At 39.7% G+C, this 22,906-nt stretch overlaps 1 protein-coding gene across 2 annotated transcripts in view; it reads right to left on the reverse strand.

Moving 5' to 3' along the window:
- KCNK2 (potassium two pore domain channel subfamily K member 2) overlaps positions 1 to 17,284 on the reverse strand; it is a 154,573-nt gene extending 137,289 nt beyond the window's left edge. Inside the window, exons 1-2 of one of the 2 annotated variants that reach the window (XM_003265111.3) lie at positions 17,203 to 17,284; positions 13,851 to 14,161 (exon numbers count right to left, since the gene is read on the reverse strand). In XM_003265111.3, coding sequence (XP_003265159.1) covers positions 13,851 to 14,161; position 17,203 — 312 coding nt within the window. In that variant the 5' untranslated portion in view covers positions 17,204 to 17,284. Of the gene's footprint in view, positions 1 to 13,850; positions 14,162 to 17,078 lie in introns of both variants that reach the window. The other variant, XM_003265110.3, reaches the window with a different exon arrangement.
- Between the last annotated feature and the right edge of the window lie 5,622 nt (positions 17,285 to 22,906).

Consider the following 22,906-nt stretch of genomic DNA (forward strand, 5'->3'; position numbering starts at 1 on the left):
CTTCACCTTAATCTGTGTGGTCATGTGATGGGATCTACTGAGATCCCCCTCCCTTTCCTCTGTCCTGACATGTACTGCTTTACTTATTTCCCCAAGCTTTCCTTCACTGCCACATCACCAAAGAATACATTACACATTATACTTCTACAAGCTCCTGGTGAATTTCATTCCTTAAGTACTTCTAAAAAGAATACAAACTTTTTAACTTAGCAGTCCACAAATAGTAGCACTTTCACTTAACATTACTGTAGACTGAGGATACACTAACTAGAACTCTCTCATGTATGTATAATAAATCCAAAAGAATCCTTAGTTTTCTTATATATGCTCCATTGAATACTATGCAGCCATAAAAAAGAATGAGATCGCGTCCTTTTCAGGGACATGGATAAAGCTAGAGGCCATTATTCTTAGCAAACTAATGCAGGAACAGAAAGCCAAATAACATGTTCTCACTTATAAGTTAGAGCTAAATGATGAGAACACATGGACATATGGAGAGGAATAACACACACTAGGGCCTATCAGAGGATGGACGATGGGCTGAGGGATAGAATCAGGAAAAATAACTAACAGGTACTAGGCTTAATACCTGAGCGATAAAATAATCTGTACAACAAACACCCATGACATAAGTTCACCTATGTAACAAACCTGCACATGTACCCCTGAGCTTAAAAGTTAGATAAATACATGCATACATATAATTTATCCATAAAAGAAAAACAGAAAACCTAGTTTTCTGAGAAACACTTAAAGCAAAACAGAGTGAAATCACAGAAAGAATAATATAATAATAATCTTTGAACACATATGCACTCCTAAGTCGTCATAGAGAAAAATAAAACAGCTCTGTACAGAGAAACCATCCTCTACCAATCAAATAGCTACTATAAGGTGACAAATTAAGACAGAGAGAAAAATCAATTCACAAAACGTAAGTTGTCATAAAAAGAAGATTATCTACAAAGACTGAAAGATAATTGATTCCTTGTACAAATAAGTATGTTTGGCCAGAGATCTAAAAGAAAGAATTTTAACAGTTAAAAACAGTTAAAAAATGTAGATAAAATAAATATATATTTGAAGAGATAAGTGTAATGCTAGATATCTGTTCTGTGGTGTTTTAATATAAAATTGAAAAGGGAAATATCAAAGTCTGGAAATATCACCATGATCTTTAACAATGAGAAATATATTCAATGTTTAATTAAATTTTTAAAATCTCACAAGCCAGGAGAAAGAGACACATAAATGAGAGTTGAAGCTCATCTTTGTCACGTGAAAACTAATGGATTTGGGGGAAAACAAGCAGGCTTCCCTTTTCAAATAGTGATTCCAGTGACCTAGAAGAAGGCTCAAGAGTCACCATGAATCTTTACCTAAGGACATAATTAAACAATGCCAATATCACTAGGGAGATAATAGAATTTTTTTTAAAAAGAAAGAAAAAACAAAAAGCCACCCATGGTAAATTATGATTCTCCTCTTCTGGAATACTGCCCACAGTTCTAATTGACACTTATCAAAGTCTTAACTAAGCAGAGTGTATGTCTGCAAAGGACAACTCAAATAGGCAAGGGACACTATAACTGCCAAGGAACAGATTAAAAAACAAAACTACTAGGAAGACAAAGACCCAAGATACACATGATCATGGATTATAAAAACAAAGAGTTGAATGAGAGTTAATTCTAGATGTGATCATATCATCCAATTCTCTTACTGGTAAGAATATTACCTAAGCTATGCAGATATTTAATCAATGATAAAATAGGCATGAAGGAGACCATCAACCATGCCCATGAGTTCAGAGCAGACCCCAGTTGAATGGCTGAAAGGAGCCACCTTTCATTTCCCAGAAGTCTCTTTTGCCATGTCACAGGTTCTATTCCTCTATATTTTACTTATTAAAAGAATTGGCCATTTGGACCAAAGGACCACAAGGAAATATAAATTTTTGTTGCTCATCTTCAAATTCTAAACTTCACTTTAAAAGAATCACACCATCACTTTCACAATCCCAACCAAATATCATAATGGAATTGACACCTTCTAGAAAGTAACCATTAAACTTTATCTGCTACTAACCATTAGAGAAAATTGTCAAAATTAAAGCAACTGCATGAAACCATAAGGAATGAACTCACAAAGGTAGCAGAGGGCAAGAAAATTATGTAATTTCAAATGCTGCCAAAAAAACCATTTTTCTTGATTAACATTCACCCCAAAAGGAAGCCATAGCCAATAACAAAAGAGCCATTTAATTTTTTTTAAAGAAAAAAGGGAAGGTAAGAATGGGGGAGGGAAGTGAAAGACAGGGGAAGAGAAGGTATCAGAATGGAAGGGGGCAGGAAGAGGAAGGAAGAAAGAAGCACATGTCTGTAAGTCCTAACCTGAGAGCAAAACCATGGCTGTCAATTTAAGAACTTTTACTTCTGCACTACCAGACATGTCTAAAATCTTTTACATGCCTTTCCAAAGTATTATTTTTACCATAATCATACTTTTAGTCCAGACATTAATATGTCATTGGTTAAATTTTACCATTATCCACCACCTAAGAGAACTATTCTTAGTACCTGCAGGTATAGATTTTTACAAATGCATTTTAGGTAAAAACTCCCTCCTTCTCAGTTGATCCATTAATTATTCTGCTTGCTGTTCATGAGGAAGCAGGACTGAAAGGCAGATTCCACTTAGACACTGGGTTTTCTATCTCTAAGGATCCAGGTTCCACCCTCAAAAGAACACAAAGCAAAGCACTATTGTTGAAGAACTTTTAAAAATTAGAAGGGTCGAGAGAAGAAAACAGCATGTCCTAGGACAACTGTAATAGGCTCCACTTAATGCAGTTTCAAACATTGTGAAATCAGAGGTATCTCAAAAACATCATAAATCGGAGAGGGAAGTTTTCTACTAGAAGAAACTCAGTATTTTGGTTTAGCTCCATGTTCCATATCTTTAAAAATGTGTTGTATCAGTTGTCTGTGTTGCCCTATCAAAACGTGAATTCAAAATGGTCCATGTCATGAAGATTCTTAAAGCTACTTTACCACAAACAGCCACTGTGTGAGGTTCCCTATGATCCACCTTACCCTGCCCCACCAGCAGGAGGGGACTCATGAGTCAGAACCCCACTGTATTAAGTCCTCTGTGTCAAAGCCCTTGAAGACTATATTTTAAAACAAGAATTAGAAAATTATTTGCTGCCTATGAAGAGGAATCATAAATGTTTGAGGTTATGAATATCCCAGTCACCCAGATATAATCATTACGCACTGTATGCTTGGATCAAAATATCACAGGTATACCATAAATACGTACAACTATTGTGTATTCATAAAAATTTTTAAATAAATATTTTTAGTAGGAAAAAAATGTTACTAAATCATCCCCTAACAATGGTGATTGAAAAATGGAGACAGCAAAATGGCATACATACGTGATCCCATACGTGTAAAATCATGTGTGGAAAGATGTGTATGTGTGTATGTTCACACACACACACCTTGGTATATCCAAATATGCTTATAGGTCTAAAGAGAGGTTTGCTTTCTTCTTTCTACCTTCCTGCATTATTTGAATTTTGTGTAACAAAAAACTATTATTACTTTGTGAATGCTAGCAAGCAAGAAAAGATAAAAGTCGTATAATCCAACAGGTAGCACATGAATTTAGTGTGTCTTTGCAACTACTTCCTCTTGCCCCCCTCTTGTCTTCCCTGATTTACCTCACCTAGTCATGCCCCAGCATGAAGAATGCCCAGTCACACATGTTTTAGCAAAATATTTTATTTGCCCTTTTGTGTCCTTGTAATTGTGCTCAGTTTACAATGAGTAAATGCTCTGCCTTCGCATCTACAGACCTGCTGTGTCTTCAACTGCTCATCCTTGCTAGTACAGCACAGAGCACACAGACGACTTAAGCAGTGTTTACTGGGTTTACAATCCAGCAGCAATTTAAAATTAAGGAAGCATGTCCTAGATGCACAGATCATAAATCTGATTTGGTTTGTAGGGTTGGGTAAAACAGGAGCCCGGGGTGAAAAAAACGCAACCCAATAACATAGCTTCTAAAGAGGCCATTTGATACTGTGGAAAGAAGTGTTAGAGTCACCTGAATAGAAGCTCTGCCATTTTAACGTTTGCTGTGCCACTTTCAGCATCTCAAGTTGAAACAGGCAGAGTGGTCCTTGGTTAAACAATATGTGCCTCAATTTACTCATCTGTAAAATGGTGATCATGAAGAAAAACCTTTCTGTTTCCTAACAAAGCAAGACAGAAGATTTATCAAAGTATCTCTAGGAAGATGCAGACTTGAACTAAATATTTATTGGGTATCTATTATTGCTAGACATGTGTTGCATGCATTCCTGTATAACTGTCTAAGAGGAAAGCACTGGAGATGGAGTCATAAGGAAGAATCTGGTTAAGGTGGCATTTGTTTCTTTCTGAACTGCAAGGCGCTTAATCTGTCTGTGCCTCGGTTTCTCCATTTTACAAATACGAATTACTACATATGTGCCTAAGGGATGTGAGAATTAAGTAATATAATTTACTTTAAAGTGTAAAATGATATACAAATATATGATAAAATACACAAATGTGGAATATACAACTCTTAGAATTTTAGAGCTATTATTATAATTAATATTGACAGATCTACATTGGTCTAACCTTACTCTAATACTGTTTATTTGATGGAGCTCTACATTTTTTTTCAGTTTCTTTTTTTTATTTTATTATTATTATACTTTAAGTTTTAGGGTACATGTGCACAATGTGCAGGTTTGTTACATATGTATACACGTGCCATGTTGGTGTGCTGCACCCATTAACTCGTCATTTAGCATTAGGTATATCTCCTAATGTTATCCCTCCCCCCTCCTCCCACCCCACAACAGTCCCCAGAGTGTGATGTTCCACTTCCTGTGTCCATGTGTTCTCATTGTTCAATTCCCACCTATGAGTGAGAACATGCAGTGTTTGGTTTTTTGTCCTTGCGATAGTTTGCTGAGAATGATGGTTTCCAGTTTCATCCGTGTCCCTACAAAGGACATGAACTCATCATTTTTTATGGCTGCATAGTATTCCATGGTGTATATGTGCCACATTTTCTTAATCCAGTCTATCATTGTTGTTGAGCTCTACATTTAAGTCTTGTTTTTAGCTTAGACTAAGTAAGTTTTCTGCCAAAAAATATTTTGAAGTATACGAAAATTTACATGCAGAATAATTTCTCTCATTCTCAAATAACCATCCCATCTATCAAATAATATTCTAGCCATTATTTTAAAATAATATTCCTTTTTAATCACATTAGTTTGAGTGATATTTTATTGATATATACCACTCATATGGCATTTTTCTCATTTTGTATCCAATATTAACTTGTTAATCTTCATATATTCTTCAAAGATAAAATTTTCTGACAGACTACTTTCATGTTTTATAATAAAAACCTAATTATTAATAAATAGTACATGAAAATGTCTCAATTGCTACTTGATGTAGTTATACAAGAAAAAGTATTTTGCAAGCCAGCATGAACATATGGGCAGAGAGTGAAAGCAAGAATGATTTATTCCTCTAAGAAAGTAGCACGTGGGGGAGTCCTAGGAAAATTGGAAATTGACACGGTTTTCTTTAAGACTTCTATATCCCCATTTGGTAGCCCAATTCCCTCTTGGAACTCTCACTTTTGGAGCACTGACATTTAAGTAGCATCTAGTTAATCTGGTAAAATAATTCTAGCTGCTAGGTTAATATACATCCAAGAAGGTTACAAATGACACTGCTTTAAAGTGCTTTTTTCCAGAGATTAACCCAAAGGACATAAAGTATTTATGGGATGTTTAGACATTTTGCAGGCTATTTTTATGTCCCTAAAATCTATAATTAGGTACAAAAAGTTTTATGAGAAGAGTAAAACCACTGGTAAGAAAAGAAAGTCTTTTTAGATGCTTTCTAAAGACAGCATGTTATCTCTCCATAAATAAAAAATAATTGTACTCTTTCTAAGACTGAAGTCAAATATCTAATATATCTGAGTGCTTACACAAATCAGAATGACAGCCACCAAATCACTGTATTAGGTTGGTGCAAAAGTAATTGCAGTTTTTGCCATTGAAAGTAATGACAAAAACTGCATTTGCACCAACCATATATATTATATATATAATATACATAATATAATATATAGATTATGTACATAATCTATATATTATTTTATGTATAGATTATGTATATAATCTATATATTTTATGTATAGATTATGTATATAATCTATATATTTTATGTATAGATTATGTATATAATCTATATATTTTATGTATAGATTATGTATATATCTATATATTTTATGTATAGATTATGTATATAATCTATATATTTTATGTATAGAATCTATATATTTTATGTATAGATTATGTATATAATCTATATATTTTATGTATAGATTATGTATATAATCTATATATTTTATGTATAGATTATGTATATATCTATATATTTTATGTATAGATTATGTATATATCTATATTTTATGTATAGATATGTACATAATCTACATATTTTATGTATAGATTTTAGATCTAAAATCTTTTATATATATAAATCTTTTATATATAATATATAGATTTTATATCTAAAATCTTTTATATATATAAATCTTTTATATATAATATATAGATTTTATATATAAAAATCTTTTATATATATTTTATATATAGATTGTGTACATAATCTATATATAAAATATACAGATTGTGTACATAATCTATATATTTTATATATAGATTATGTACATAATCTGTATATTTTATATATATAGTGGTACAGTTTCCTAAAATGAGGGAAATATCCTTGAAATCTTTTGGATTCTAGTCCTTACAGATTGCTACATGTTGAAGTGCTCCTGGAATCGCATTAGAATCTCTGTTCATTTCAACCTACACTCATTCCCCAGATGTTTTTATCCAGCGTCTTGATTTTAAATAGCTTCTATATAATGATGACTTCCAAATGTGTATCTTCAGTCTGGCCCCTCCCCCAAACTCCAAACTCATATTTGCAGCTTCCTACTCAACATCTCCACTTGGATGTCCTAATAATCAACTCAAATTTCACATGGCGTGCTGACCTGAAATCAGTCTGAGCTGTTTCGCTTAAATACAGCACTGTCCCTTGGTAAAGGCATGAGACACAATAACCAAGAGTACCACTTTATAGCCATGGTCTGAGGAGTTTCAGGGAGGTGGGTACCAGCTTGTCAGCATTGCTTATTAGTAACAGTGCAATGGATGATTTGCACCTGGTCTTGGTGAGACTCTGGGGAGCTATGTCCCTGGGGCTGGTTACATAGGAAACACATCGCTATGTGACCAGCAAGATATAAGAAGCCCTGGCTGACACCCCATTTTAGGCTATTTGGTTCCAAACTGTTCCATGCACACATCAGTGGTTCTTGATTCAAGAGAGGATTGTCCTGGTATGGCCTTGCAGAGGAAGTATCACTGGAGCTGGCACTGGCCTCTGCAGACCCCTTGCTGTCATGCAGCCTTTGCCTCTGATGCATGGCTTTACTTGGGTACTGTTGCTATATGTCTATCATTTTCCTGCAATAAACTGTGGATCTGTAAGCCCTGCTATGTGGCATCCCATAAATCTTCCTCAGTAACTAAAACATGTATAACTGACACAATTAGTGCAATGTCCAAAGCTAAGCTCCTGACATTATGCCCAAAACTAGCTCTTCTTCACTGTTTCCCATCCCAGGGAAGTGGGAGCCCCATTCCGTTCATTCCCTGGGACAAAAATCTTGGGGTTGTCCTTGACTCCTCTCCCTTGCACTGCACCTCTGGTCAATCAGAAAACCCTATTAGCTTTCCTTCTAAAATACATTCAGAATCTGATCATATCTCACAATCCCGTAGTTCAAGCCCCCCCGCATTTCTTACCAGGATTATTACAACAGCCTCCTGCCTGCCTCCCCTGTTTCTACCCACTGCCTTGTGTGGTCTATTCTCAACACCACAGCCAGGGAAATCCTCTTGAAATGTAAGCCGGAGCTGGATACTTATCTGCACCAAAAAGCCAAACTCCTTATGATGATGACTTCCAGGGCCCTACATAACCTGGCCCCCATTACCTGCCTGACATCACCTTCTACCTTTCCATCCCAGCATCCTTGTAGTTCTTCTACATGCCAGGAACTCTCCCCTCGGTGAGAACCTCTGTATGTGGTGAGCATTCTGCCTAAGTGTTATTCCCCAGACAGCTACTTGGCTATTTCCCTCACTCTTTACTTAAAAGTCACCTTATTAGTGAAGCCTCCCTAGTGACCATATCTGGAATGAATCACCAACACCATCCAACATTTCCTAGCCCTCTCCACTGCTTTATTTTTTCTCCTGAAACTTGTTCTATCAAACATATTACCTTCCCCAGCAAATGTAAACTCACTGATGGTACAAATTTTCATCTGATTTTATTCTCCACTGTCTTTCAGCACTTAGGACAATGTACACAGTAGGCATTCAACAAATGTTTTTGAATGAATGAATGATTATGGAATTAATATAAAACAATGTTTTGCTTTGTTTTTAAAGGCCACTGTCACTGGTATTCTAGAGAAGGCATGTTTATTTATTTATCCTGTAGCTCCAAGTATCCTCTGCTACACAGCCAAGTGCCCACAAAACTGACACCAGGTGGGAGAGTAGGCCTAGGATAAAGCCCACCTCCCTGGCATGGAACAACGCTCCATGGTCTACTTTGTTAAACCTGCTCATGCCCCTGCCCCTCACACCCAGATATTCAGTTACTGGAACATACCACGCCCATTCTGCTTAGAATGTCCACTAGTCCCCTCATCTTCCCCTAGAGCACTTTGAGGCACCTTAAAATCAAGTTTCCTTTCACATCTTCTGTATCTTCCTCTCATTAAATGCTTAATTTCTTCCTCAGGGCCCCAACATGTAGGGATCCCAGCTCCAGTCTGTAAGTATTTCTATGGCAATGCTATTGTACCTATGTTAATAGCTATCTCCTTTGATTGACATGTAGGAAGGAGCACCTTGAGAGAAGCCATGTTTTTTTTTTTCCATCATCTTAAATGGCTCAACACCCACCATTGAGGTAAACACATTGGAGGTCCTCAGTAAATGCCACTGGATGAACCAAAATGAGATGCCTAGTATAAAGAGAAGATAATCCCCTCAGCAGGAAGAATCTGAAGATCCAGACCTGAGGCCACCAGATGACCTTGTCCAAACACGTCAGTTTCTTCACCACAAAACAGATAGAATATCTTCCCAACCTAGCTCAAGAAGGAGTGGGGCTCAAATTAGAAAACAAAAATGTCAAATGTCCTATAATATATTTTTATTGTCAATATATAGATCGTAGATTTCACTCTATCTTTTAACCCTATAATTGATTCAACTAACACGGAAATAAATGAAGACCAGATATGTCTAATGTGACCATCCTCTACTGGTTTGCCACATTTAAATGGGAAAATACTGATATAATCCTGTTGTCCAGAAAGAATATTAAGATTCAGTTTATATACTTTTCATTTTGGAAAGAAAGATATGCTATATGTACAGAGAACTATAATATTCATTATACCTTAACATAAGGAATAACAGGAAACTTTACATCAAATATTTATTAAATTATTTTTAAAATTAGTAAATACCAGAACTAAGTGCTAGAGTTTATCCAAAGATTTGAATGACAGTTCTTCCACCACGCACTCTTGGAAACTGAAGCACCCCTTACTTAAGTTTCCCTATAAGGTAAAAGCAGATAATAAGGCACCTACCTATTAGGGTTGTTTAAGAGAGTTATGTGAGATAATATAGGTAAACAGTTAGAATAATGCCTTGCACATAGTAAGTGCTAATTAAATTTTGGCTATTGTTAATGGTATCCATAGCTCTTAAAATTTAAACAGGCGGGGTGCAGTGGCTCACGTCTGTAATCTCAGCACTTTGGGAGGCTGAGGCAGGTGGATCACCTGAGGTTGGGAGTTCGAGACCAGCCTGACCAATATGGAGAAACCCCATCTCTACTAAAAATACAAAATTAGCTGGGCGTGGTGGCACATGCCTGCAATCCCAGCTACTCAGGAGGCCGAGGTAGGAGAATCACTTGAACCCAGGAGGCAGAGGAGTAGCCGAGATCACGCCATTGTACTCCAGCCTGAGCAACAAGAGCGAGACTCTGTTTCAAAAAAAAAAAAAAAAGGAAACCTGAACAATTTGCCATACATGTTTCTGTACTGACATCACATTAGTTTAAATGTAATGGGAGTTGAAAATCATATTGCTCAAAACATGTCAGGTTGGCAAAGGTATCTGTTTTGATATCTTTGCCCCTCCTCAACCTTGTCTTGAAGGTCCAGTGCCAAAAACAACACTTAGTACATACACACATGCTTCTATAATAAAAGAAGCAGTTGATCTCACCTGCCTTAATGCTCCATTACCTATATCTTCCCTCACCTCCCCAACCCCACCCCAAGACACAACCACAGCATGAAATCAAGTTGCTATAGTCCAACCAGAGGAGTAATTAATAACCTAATGCCTGAGACCAGATTAGACTAACTGCACCTGATATTGGCCCACTGTCAGACCACTCACTTCCTCCTCTGTCCTCACTCTCCATAATATGTAGCAGAATTTCTTCAACAACACTAGAACTGAAACGCTAACTACTCCAACTGTTTCCCCCCTCAGCACTGAAAGAAGGTAGGCTCCAAAAGAGCAGAGACTTCTAGGAAAAATGCCTGACCAAAAGATTCTGAAGACCTGAACTCCCACCCGAATGATGCTATCTAATCCTTAATGTTGTGGTATTGCTGCCCAATAGATACACTTACGAGGTTTTAAGGGATGATTAAATGGGAAAATAAATGTGAAAAAAAAATTGGAAAATTTATAAGAATCATATGAAGGAAGTGTCATTCTAATACATGATTATTGGCTTATTTACCTTCCTCCCTGTTTACACACTAATCTTGATCCTTGAAGTCATGGGATTGTAACAATTTCTTTTATCAAAATAAATTATGTTTAAAAAGAAAAAATAGTTTACTGAGAATGATGTGTTCCAGTTTCATCCATGTCCCTACAAAGGACATGAACTCATCATTTTTTATGGCTGCATAGTATTCCATGGTATATATGTGCCACATTTTCTTAATCCAGTCTATCGTTGTTGGACATTTGGGTTGGAAACTATCGCAAGGACAAAAAACCAAACACCCCATGTTCTCACTCATAGGTGGGAACTGAACAATGAGAATGCATGGACACAGGAAGGGGAACATCACACTCCGGGGACTGTTGTGGGGTGTGGGGAGCGGGGAGGGACAGCATTAGGAGATATACCTAATGCTAAATGACGAGTTAATGGGTGCAGCACACCAACATGGCACATGGATACATATGTAACAAACCTGCACATTGTGCACATGTACCCTAAAACTTAAAGTATAATAATAATAATAAAAGAAAAAAAGAAAAAATAATTATCAAAACTATTTGGTTATAAAGATGAACAGTACAAGAGTAAATAATAGGTAATTTCTGCATTGAAAAATATTGAATCAGCATAAAAAAGATTTTTATGAAGCAAAAATTATCAGCAGAGAAAATTAATAAAGCTAAAATGGATTGCCCATGCAGAGCATAAAGAAAAAAATTAGGTCATATTTTGATTTCTGCTTGTTTCCATCTCAAAGACAATGTAGCAAAAAGTGACCAGTATTCACCACCAGATTGCTCCTACCTGCCATGACCTTCAAGTTATCTTTAGAGTTCTGAATAAATCTGGGTAATACTGGATGGTGAGACCATTTTCAAATTCACACATAATTTCTTCCAGTGTTGTCCTGAAACGCTGGTCGTGTTTTTTGTTTGTTTGTTTGTTTGTTTGTTTTTCCTGTCCTGTCCAACCAAGCATCTCACTCCAGGTGATAAGAATGCAACTACATGAATCAGAGGCTACAATCCAATGAAGGGACAAGAGAGGAAAACAATAACCACAGAAAACAAATCTAACACTTTCTGAGCACCGAAACACTTTATGTGGATTATCTCTTTACCTCACAACCACCCTACTTGATAGATACTCTTTCCTCATTCCAGATAGATCATTTAAGGCTTAAAGAGGAAAACTACTTGTTTAAGATGACACTTCTAACAAAGCACTCAACTGCAGTTCAACATGCATCCTGCCTGCTCCCAAAGTTGAAGCTTTTACTACTACACCATGCTGCCTCCACCAAGATATCCAAGAGCTCTTCTTCAGAAACCGAGGAAAGTGGGGATTCTTCGAAGATTTTTAGTACCTCATAGGTCTATGTGGCCCAAAGAGAGAATGAAGTGAAAGTGATCTTACATGGGACCAGGGAAGGGGGCAGTTGGGACAATAATGTTAGCTGACACTTTCACTGCCAATACTAAAAAGGTCACCATCATCTAAAAGTCATAGAGAATGCAGTATATAAGTGAACAGCATTTTCAAAACTTAAGTCAAATTTTTAGATGCAGAAATTTCTGAATGTGGTAGAAACTAAATAGGTGTCAGAGAACACTAGTTTTGATATCTTTCAATAAAACTTGAGTAAGAACGTGTATGCATATGCTGTAAACTGAGAGGACTATGAAGGGCAGAGATAGTATCTTGGGATCCAAGGCAAGAGGAAATGAGAGAAAGGGTCCTCAAACAAAAAGCAGGATTAAAGCCAACAATAATTTTTCCCCTCAATCCACTATTCCAACTCATTCAAACAATGCAAAACCAAATACGAAATAAGAAAGAACATGCGCAGATGATGACTCACAAATAATTTCCATTCCAATTTGAATTAAATCAGGTAAGAAAAGTAGGCTCTATAGGAAAACAAATGTGTATACAATTAAAACATTTTCAACAACCAGTCAAGTCACTCCTTGTGAGAAAATTCTAAAGTTTTCTTCTTCACTAAGATCCTGATTTGACCAATGAATTGTTTTATGCAAAAGAAATCTACAAAAAACAGAATACTGCCATCTCTAAAGAGCCTAACTGAAACTTATTGTGATTAATTTTTAAAACAAAATGTTTTTCTGTAAGGATGTTGTTCTGCTATTATAGAGTAAATTAGAACTAAGTTGGTTTTATTCAAAAACTCTTTTTCTGTGTAGTAGTAAATTTCTCTTAGCTGGGAGTTAGAGAAGCAATAATTAATCACTTATCTGCAGATACTTTAAAAAGGTAGTCATCAAAGTTACACCTTGGCTAAAGAGGTAAGCTGCAACTTATTGACCTGAGGGGTACCCATCTCAAGAGGGTCACATCATGAATTCATCTTTTCTATCTTATGATGGCCACTGCCAAGATTAAAGCACATTTCTGCATATTTTGTTTTTCTCTCCTTTGCCACAGCAATGTTTCTCAGTTGACAATGATCATCCTAACCATGAGGACCTTCGGCGTGGTAACCCCAACCCCATGGATGTCCACTGGCACTTCTAAGACAGGGCAAAGGGAAAGAAAGCAGGAAGACAACAGGAAAGAAATACAGAAGAACAGAAGCAGAAGAGGATGTGAGAACACTGGGAGAGAGAACTAAAAGAGGAAGAGAAGAAAACGTGGCAGAAGCGAGAATATAGGCAGGAGAAGTGGAAATGAGACAAAGAAACTGGAGAAAAGAGCTATATGTTAAGGCAAACGAGGTGGGATAGGGCTCCCACCAGCACACCCGTAATACACTGGGCTACAAGTTGTCTCCTCCTATCACTTTCTTTCCCATTTGGGGGAAAGGAGTAACAACTCTTCCCATGCCATTACCTGAATGAGTTCATCCAGCTCCGTCGAATTGACACAGGAATGTTGGGATATGAATGTTTGCTTCTGGATCACAATGGTGGTCCTCTGTGAAATCTCATGAGGCTGCTCCAATGCTTTGAACACGGTGGCTCCGATGATCAGATAGAGGACAACCACCAGGAATATCGTGGAGACCGTCTTCCATTTCATAACATTAATGGTCGTGTCACTCTCCACCCGGGAAGCAAGCACTGTGGGTTTCGTGGAAAACGAGAGCCTCGGTTTGGAGTTCTGAGCGGCAGATTTAGGATCCAGCAAGTCAGGTGCCGCCACTGACAACAACAGAGAATGAGGGTTAGGTTGGAGGAGATGAGAAGGGAATTGGTCTGGCTTCTTCTTTAAGGGGTCAGAGAAGGTTGATTGAATTCCACTCGCTCTCCTGGTGGAAGCTCTGGAACCCAAACCAGGAGTGCTGTCACTAGATCTCAGGACCACATATATGGGTTCAAGGAAAGGGGGCTGGATCTGTGCTCTCTGCTGCTATTGGAGTTCAAAATGAGAGGAAAAAAACTGGAGTCGAAGAAGAAACTTCAAAAAAAGAAAAGAATGCCTGAGGGCTTCTTAATCAATTTCTAAATTTACATCTGTCCATTGTGCCAGTTCACAAAGAGATACTGAACTCCTAAGAGTTGATGGTACTTAACCAGATATTTGAATACTCAGGAAGACAGCTCATGGTTATTCCCGTTCTCAGGAACTTTATATCACAAGCAAGCAATATAAAGAACATTCTCTATTTTCATTTTAAAATTTATTACAATAAATGAATTGCATTATAAGAGAATTTGTGATCCAAACATTGTTGCTCAAAATAAATCATTCATCATTTTCTGGTAAAACACTGTGGTAAATAAACCACTCGATGGTCGAATCTTGTCTTTTTGCCTGTCCTCCAAAGTGGGCTCATGATGAAACATTCTCTGTATTTTGTTTTTCAATCTCTGACATGTTTTACAAATAAAAGTTACTGCTAACCATTGTGTCAATCCTAGACACAACCAAGAGAAGACAAGTACCTTCCTTTTCAAATGTGAACAAAATCAAGAAAAAAAAAAATGAAAACCGTGGCTCACACCTTAGACTCTACATGCTCTGTTCAAAGCTAATTGCTCCATTAGAGTGGATTTATATGGTTCTCTTACAAATTGCCATATACTCTGAGGTGACTATAAATCCATTTATTATTTATCACAGCTGTTCAAAAATATCATTAATGGATTTCCTTTTCAAAAATATAAGAGATACTAGACTTCTACTTGCTAAGAGGAAAATAAAACACCTACTACAGGACATTTTACGGAAAGACAACATTGAACTAAAAAAGGTTAATAGAATGGCTGAAAAATAAGACTTTTAAAAACCATCAACTCAGACAGAATAATCAACTTAAAGTCCATAATTGTTACAGATTTCAGTAAACTTGCTATCATGTATATAATATAGATTATAAAATGATAATCTTATCTAAAACACACTTTCAGGTAAGTATATAAGAAATACCCATGGAATTGCACTCAAATACCCTACAGGCACCTGAAATTACTTCAGTATGAGAAGCTAATAAAAAATGCCAGTTTTCACATGGCTACCTACCCTGCCCTCTTACCTAACACTGTGAGTTAAATGTAGACTACCACAGTTTTAATTCATAAAATACATCTCTAATTCCCCATCAAAAAGAAGCTTTGCAAACAAAGCTATTTAAAACACTAGACCTAAGTAGTGTTGTAAAATGATGGCAGAAGGCAGGATCCTCAATCAGCAAAGCTCCGAATGGATCTGATTTGGAAGAGATGAAATTAGAGCTGTGATGAGGTTTCTGTACCCATGGCTCCAAGTGGAGATTCCATGTACATATAGCTTATTACAGCAATTTCCTAAGGTTCAACCTACTACACAGAGGAATGCACATGTTTCTCTCCTGATACATTCACCTGTTCCAAATAAAGCCACAAGCTAGTAGACACCTTTAAAATATTTATAAAGACACCTTCATTCAAAATTAGCACTGGGCATGTGTTTAATGCTATAATTAAAAAAAAAACTTAAAATGGAAGTGCTGATAATAGCTAAAATCACTATAATCTGCAGACTCCCTACAACCTCCTAGCTGCTTAGTGAGTCTGAGTGAAAAACAAAAGTCATAATTTAAAATTTAGCCATCTTTGGAACAAAAACAACAAAAAAATCACGTAGAAGTTCCACAATTATCTCCCTAAATGAAGACTTCCAGATATCTGTGCTCTCCTATTTGTGATTTTTCTCATCAGTGGTTTACACTCTGCAGAATCAGAAAGCACTAAGACTGCTTACCTTGATGCCACCAAATGCCAATCTGAAATTCCATTAAGACATTGCCACATTGCCATTATATGCTTTTTGGGGAAAGGGGCAGGCATTTTTAAAAGATTGTGCGTGTGTGTGTGTGTGTGTGTGTGCATTAACCTAATACATTTCCAGAAGTAGTTTAATTCTTTTAATCTGTTGCCTTATTTTTTAATTAGCAGAAATATATGTAATGTACATTTGGCAGACAGAATGGACAGAAACTGATGAAATACCAAAATAATATTAAAAAAAATAAAAGCAGACTTTAATCTTTAATACAGGGAACCTCTTGGTTTCCACCTCCACGCCATTTGATGTATGATCAGGGAGAGAAGCTGCCCCTTCCACACACACTCAGCACCGTCACTACCCACTCCCCTCCCCCAGCTCATCACAGTCTTCTGTTAATCCCGGTCTTCTGTTCTCACCCAGATATGTCTTCACTCCAGCTGCGACTGACCACTGAATAGCAGGGGAAACAAGCTTTTTTCAGCACCACTGCCTGTCCCACCAGGCAATGGGCAACAAGTGTGACCAGGGTCACCATGAGTCCTGCCTGTCAGCTACTCCCAAGGGCTGACCCTCCTTCTCCAAGGGAAACTCCCCCAAGGTGTTCCAAACCCATACCTTAGGCAGATGCAAAAACCCCCGGGCACCGGCGGGAGAGGGGGGAGAAGCGGCGAGGAGAGGATCTGGCAAGGGTTTGCCTCCAAATCCAGATTATGACCCAACACTTTGGACGCGAAGCGAAGATGGGAAACGGCCGCTTGCTGAGAGGGGGCATTTGCAGTCCTCCCAGAAAAGGCTGGGGCAGGAGAGCGTGCGGCCAGAGGGGTGGGGGTACCGGAGGGGGGGTCTCACCTCCTGCTCTATAGCCGGGTCTCTCCCGCGAGGCGCTGGGAAGCATGAGGCATGCAGCATTCAAAATGTTTTTTGAAAAAGACGGACTTGAAGCTTTTTTTTACAAACACGCCATTGTACTCACTTCTTATTCAGAGACGGGCTGCGCGCTCCGAGCTGCACGGGCAGGCATTTTCCCCGGCTTTGTTTTACAAGGTGGGGAGAGCGGGGCTGGACGCGGGAGGGGGCGGGGGGGGGAGCGTGAGAAGAAACGAAATCGCGGGAAGGAGGGGACACCGGCGGGCTGGGCAGAGGGCGAGGCGGAGGCCAAGTTGGGCTTGGGCGCCGCCGCCCCCGCGCGCGCCTGCTGCCGGGCCCGGGTCACCCGGAGAGCGCGGGCGACCCGGGTCCCGCGCCTGCCCGCCGCCGCCGCCGCCGCCGCCACGCGCTCAGCCCCGGGCTCCTCGCTGGCCCGGCCCCGGCACGGCACGGCGCGGGGGCGGTGGGTGCAGCCCCAGCTGCCGTGCGCCCCGGCGTCTTTGTGCGCGAGCCTCGCTCAGCCCCTCTTCGCATGTCTTTGTGTGTCTCCCCCCGCAATGCCCTCCGTGCCCCGCGGGGGGTGTGTGGCACGGTCCGGGCGCCCGCAGCTCTGCAGCCCTCCGCAGCTCTGCAGCCCTCCGCTGCTCTCCCTTCCCGGCTCGCTCCCGTCGCCCCTCGCCGGCTCGTTTCCCTCCTTTCGGAACTCCCTCCTCTTCGCCTCCTCCCCCTCCTGTCTCACCGCCAGGGCTTGCTTCCCCGCACCTCCTCCTAGCCCTACCCTTGCCTGCGTCGCCCCTGCAAGATGCCCCCTTCTAAAGATCCTCTCTTCCCTCCTCCTGGGGGCACAACCCCTTGGCTCACCTGCTGGCTCTTCCCCTCTCAGCCCCTTCCACTAACCCCCATCCCCACCCCGCAAAATCCTCACTCTCGCTATCTGGCATCCACATCGCACTGCGCTGCATCCTATCTCCTTCCCGACCAGCGTTCGGGGTGTGGGACCGGGTGTGGGACCAAGCTCTGGGACGCGAGTCCTTGGACCCTTGCACTTGGGCGTCCTCCTCGCCCTCGTGGCCCCCCGGACCTGTACAGGGAAGTGTCCCCATTGGCGCCTTGAGACCCCTGGAGTAGGGGAGGTAATGAAGACCCTGGCTTCTTCCAGTCTACACCTTCAGGAAGGGTTAAGGAGTCACCAGCTCGCCCTACTTCACCTCTGGCGGTGCTGGACTTGAGCAGGGCGCTATAATCAGCAGAACGTCCCGGACCGAAAAGGATGGGGAACACACCTGGAGCCAGGGCGAAGACATCTACAGATGCAAAGGGAATGGAAGAAAACCCGGTTAGGTTCTCTCAGAACAAGACCCCTTTGCTGGAGACATAGGTTTCTAAGCGCGGTGGGTGGGAGCAGCAGAGTGGGAGAACTCAAACTCCAGCCTGAACTCAGCGCTCCCCGACCTCCTCCCCATCAGGATCCGTATTTGGCAGGTACCAGACCCCGTCCAAACCCCAAGACCCCGGCGCAGGGACAGCCAAACTCGCAGCGACAGGGGGACGGAACGGAACCCACCAAGGAGGGGAAGAAAGCCAGGAGATCAGACGTTGCCGTCCTCGTAATAGGCGAATTCTCTCACAACACACGTGATGTAGGGGAACTTCGATCCGTTTCTAAACTCTCTTCCTTCCCACTTTCTCAGCGGGAATCCCCTGATGACCTCCACCCTCCCACCCCAACTGCTGTTTGCTAGAGTTTTTCTTCCATAACTGCTGCTCGGCCAGATTGGAGTATTTTCCCAGTTACAAGAACTTCTTAGTGAAAAAGATAGACGTAATTATAGGAAAAAAAACCTTGTAAATCTTTTGCAAAACTGTTACCGTCAATGATAAAAATGCAATTTTTTCTAGATTCCAGAATACACCTGGAAAGAGGCACCCAGCACCTCTTTCCCCTATTTAAAAAAAAAAAAAAATCTTCCTATTATCCTTCCTGCTGGAATTCAAACACATTTTTCTCAACTTATGTGCTCAAAAGTAATACAATCAGATGTCCTTTCTAAAATGTGAATCTGATCCTCTCAACAATCCTTACAAAGTCTCTATGTCACCTATAATGTGCTTCCTGATCTGGCTAAATCTTTTTCACTCTGTCTTCCTGGGCAGTCACCTTCCCTCAGTGCACACCCCACACACACACCAACTTTACACGACTAAGGTATTTTATCAGTAAGCTTCTCTAGAGAAATGGAACATATGTACACACACACACACACACACATACATTTGCGTGTACGTGTGTCGGGTAACAGATTTAAAGAATTGGCTCAGGATGATGGGGGCTGGCAGGTCCCTCTGAAATCTACAGGGCAGCTCTGGCAGGCTGGAAACTCAAGCAAGAGTCGATGCTTCAGTCTTAAGGCAGAATTTCTTCTTTTCCAGGAAATCTAATTTTTGGCTCACAATTGCTTGTGATATAGGCCCACCAGTATTACCTAGAGCAATCTCGTTTTGAAGTTTACTGTAGATGCTGAACACATTTACCAAACACCTTCACGGCAACACTTAGATTTTAGATTCGTGTTTGATTAAATAACTGAACATTGTAGCCTAGTCAAGTTGACACATAAAACTAACCATGACAGGTGTTATCCTGCAAATCTCCATGCTGTCCAGAAATTTCCCTGGAATCCTGGCCAGTCAGGTGTTTTACTATTTGCTTCCCAGATCAACTTGTCTTTCATCTATCTTTGTACTTGTCACATGATGTTTTGCTTCTTTAAACTAGATTGTATGCTCAGTGAGGGCATAAACTATATCTCTCTGTTCACCGTAATATCTGCAGTCACTAGCATCTGCTGCTAAATACGTGTTTGATAGACATCTGAGTGAAATCGTTATTCCTAGTAAATAGCTGACATTTTCTTATATTCACCTGGTCTCCCCCCAGGTATTCGGAACCAGGGTATATCCTACATACATGAGAAATGAGATGAATTCACTATATTCTGAACCATTTTCTACCCTGTCTCATAGGCTCTTTGTTCTCCAGATGAGATTTCCTCAAATTTTTTTGAATATTCTTTTCACTTTTCCCATTTTGGTCTGCAACTCGATGATTCTTTTTCATTCCCCCCTCTGAGTTTTCTGCAAATTTAACCACATCTCACCCAGCACTGGTCCTCTGTCAAACTGGCTAATGCTTACTAGACTGGAAGATTAATAGTTTAAATATGCCTGTTTAATAGATTAAATACGTTTTGATATATGCTTGCATAGTGCTTCTGTTTTTCCAGACTCATGGAACTCAGGTCTCATCATGAATCCCAAATGCTGGATTGCCATCTTCCCTGCTTTTTGCTATCAATTCATACGTAGCAGTTGTCCTACATATTCCCCTTTGTATTATTTTCATATTAGGCCCCACATTCATGTAGGGTGCTTGGGGGTTGGGGGAGAAGTGACGTAACTTACAGAGATGTTAAGATAAAAAGATAAAATTTCAGACTGTAACATTAACAGGAATCACCCCAACAAGCCAAAGGCTCAGCCTCATAAATAATTTGAAAGAATCAAGAAACCACCCAGTCCTCCCATAGTCTGCCCCCATTAAAAGCCCTCTTGTTCCAAATGTAGACTTACTCATGCTGTTTGAAGTAAGAGGGAAAAAAATGTAGTATACTAGTTTGTATGTCATTGCAACTGGAGGAACGAGGAAATAGGATGGTTTATCCTGTTTAGCTTTATTCCTGCATCACTGAGTCTCTACGGTTTGGATTTGTGACCCTGCCCAAATCTCAAGTCAAACTGTAATCCTCAATGTTGGAGGATTGCCCTGGTGGGAGGTGATGGGGATCATGGGGCCAGATGTTCCCCTTGCTGTTCTGATAATGAGTTCTCACGAGATCTGGTTGTTTAAAAATATGTAAGCGCTTTTAATATCTGCAGTAACTAGCATCTGTACTAAATATGTGTTTGATAAACATCTGAGTGAAATCATTCCTTCACTCTCTTCCTCCTGCTCCAGTCATATAAGATGTGCCTGGTTCCCCTTCACCTCCTGCCATGATTGTAAGTTTCCTGAGGTCTTTCCAACCATGCTGCCTGTACAGCCTGAAGAACTGTGAATCAGTTCAACCTCTTTTCTTCGTAAATTACCCAGTCTCAGCTAGTCCTTTGTAACAATGCAATAATGGACTAATTCACTGAATATATATAAGCCCCATCGAAAGTATAATAGAAAGAAAAGATGGAATATATTTCTTCCATGCTGCAGGACTACTCAACACCTCTTAACTTTAATTTCATCAATAAGAAAACTGAAATATATAATTAAAAAATTTAGCTCTCCAGAATTCCATACTGCCCTTATTCTGGTGCTTTCAGATCTATTGTTCTGCTCCAACTAGCAGCATGGAAATCTACAGGACTTCACTTTTATGTTTATTTTGATTTTTGACCTTGGCCTATTCAAAATGTCATAGTGAAAATTAAAATTAAAAAATAAGCATGTCACTGCCTTTTCTTGTAGTTCCAATCATATCTAGGATTTTGGAGTCAAAGAGACGTCTGTGGGTATTCTGCCTCTACGATTTCTGAGCCATGTGAATTTGAAGAAGTCATTTTTTCTTTCTGAACGTCAGTTTTCTCATCTATAAAATGGGCACAATACACTGAACTCACAAGAGATTGTTGTAAGAATCAAAGTGAGACAGCATTTATGTGTTCAGTATGTCCATTCCTGATATGGTTTGGCTCTGTGTCCCCAACCAAATCTCACCTTGAATTGTAATCTCCATAATCCCCACATGTCAAGGGTGGGAACAGGTGGAGGTAAATGAATCATGGAGGCAGTTTCCCCCATGCTGTTCTCATGAGAGTGAGTTAGTTTCATGAGATCTGATGGTTTTATAAGCATCTGGCATTTCCCCTACTGGCACTCATTCTCTCTCCTGCTGCCCTGGCAGAGGTGCCTTCTGCCATGACTGTAAGTTTCCTGAGGCCTCCCCAGCCATGCGGAACTATGAATTAATTAAACCTCTTTTTTATATAAGTTACCCAATCTCAGACATTTCTTCATAGCATTGTGAGAACAGACCAATTCAGTTCTAAAAAGAGTTTTATTATCTCCTGCGTTTGATCAACCCTATGAACCAGGGGAGCTCCTGACCAAGCAAGAACACAAATGAATTCCAACTCTATAATACAATCTTGTCCAACCTGCAGCCTGCGGGCTGCACGCAGCCCAGGATGGCTTTGAATGTGGCCCCACACAAATTCATAAACTTTCTGAAAACATTATGAGGTTTTCTTATGATTTTTTTAGCTCATCAGCTAACATTAGTGTTAGTGTATTTTATGTGAGGCCAAGACAATTCTTATTCTTCCAATGTGGCCCAAGGAAGCCAAAAGGTTGGACAGCCTTGCAATGAATCTTGCCATTTATTTAATCTTCTGAGTAACACAATTGCATAGGTATGAGAAGATGAAAAATAAATCACATTCATCAGATATTTACTGAGTGCTTAAAATTCTGATGAGCCATAAGAAGAAGGCACAAGGTAAAGTGGGAGTATTTACTTCTAGAGGGTCAGGGAAGGCTGGTCTAAAGAAGTGATGTAAAAATTAGATTCTGAAGATGAGATGAGCAAGGGTGGAAAGGGAGAAGCATAATGGAAAGAAAGGGCTTCCCCAACAGAGGGAAGAGCTTGGAAGAAGACTGCAGTTGGAAGAAGCTGGGAGAATTTGGAAAGCTCAGAGAGTGAGGCTTGGTGGTGGACAGTAATCAAGCTGAAGAGGCAGGTAGAAACCAGGTCAGGTGG

The sequence above is a fragment of the Nomascus leucogenys genome, chromosome 5 (genome assembly GCF_006542625.1).
Source record: "Nomascus leucogenys isolate Asia chromosome 5, Asia_NLE_v1, whole genome shotgun sequence".
In the NCBI taxonomy this organism is placed as follows: domain Eukaryota; kingdom Metazoa; phylum Chordata; class Mammalia; order Primates; family Hylobatidae; genus Nomascus; species Nomascus leucogenys.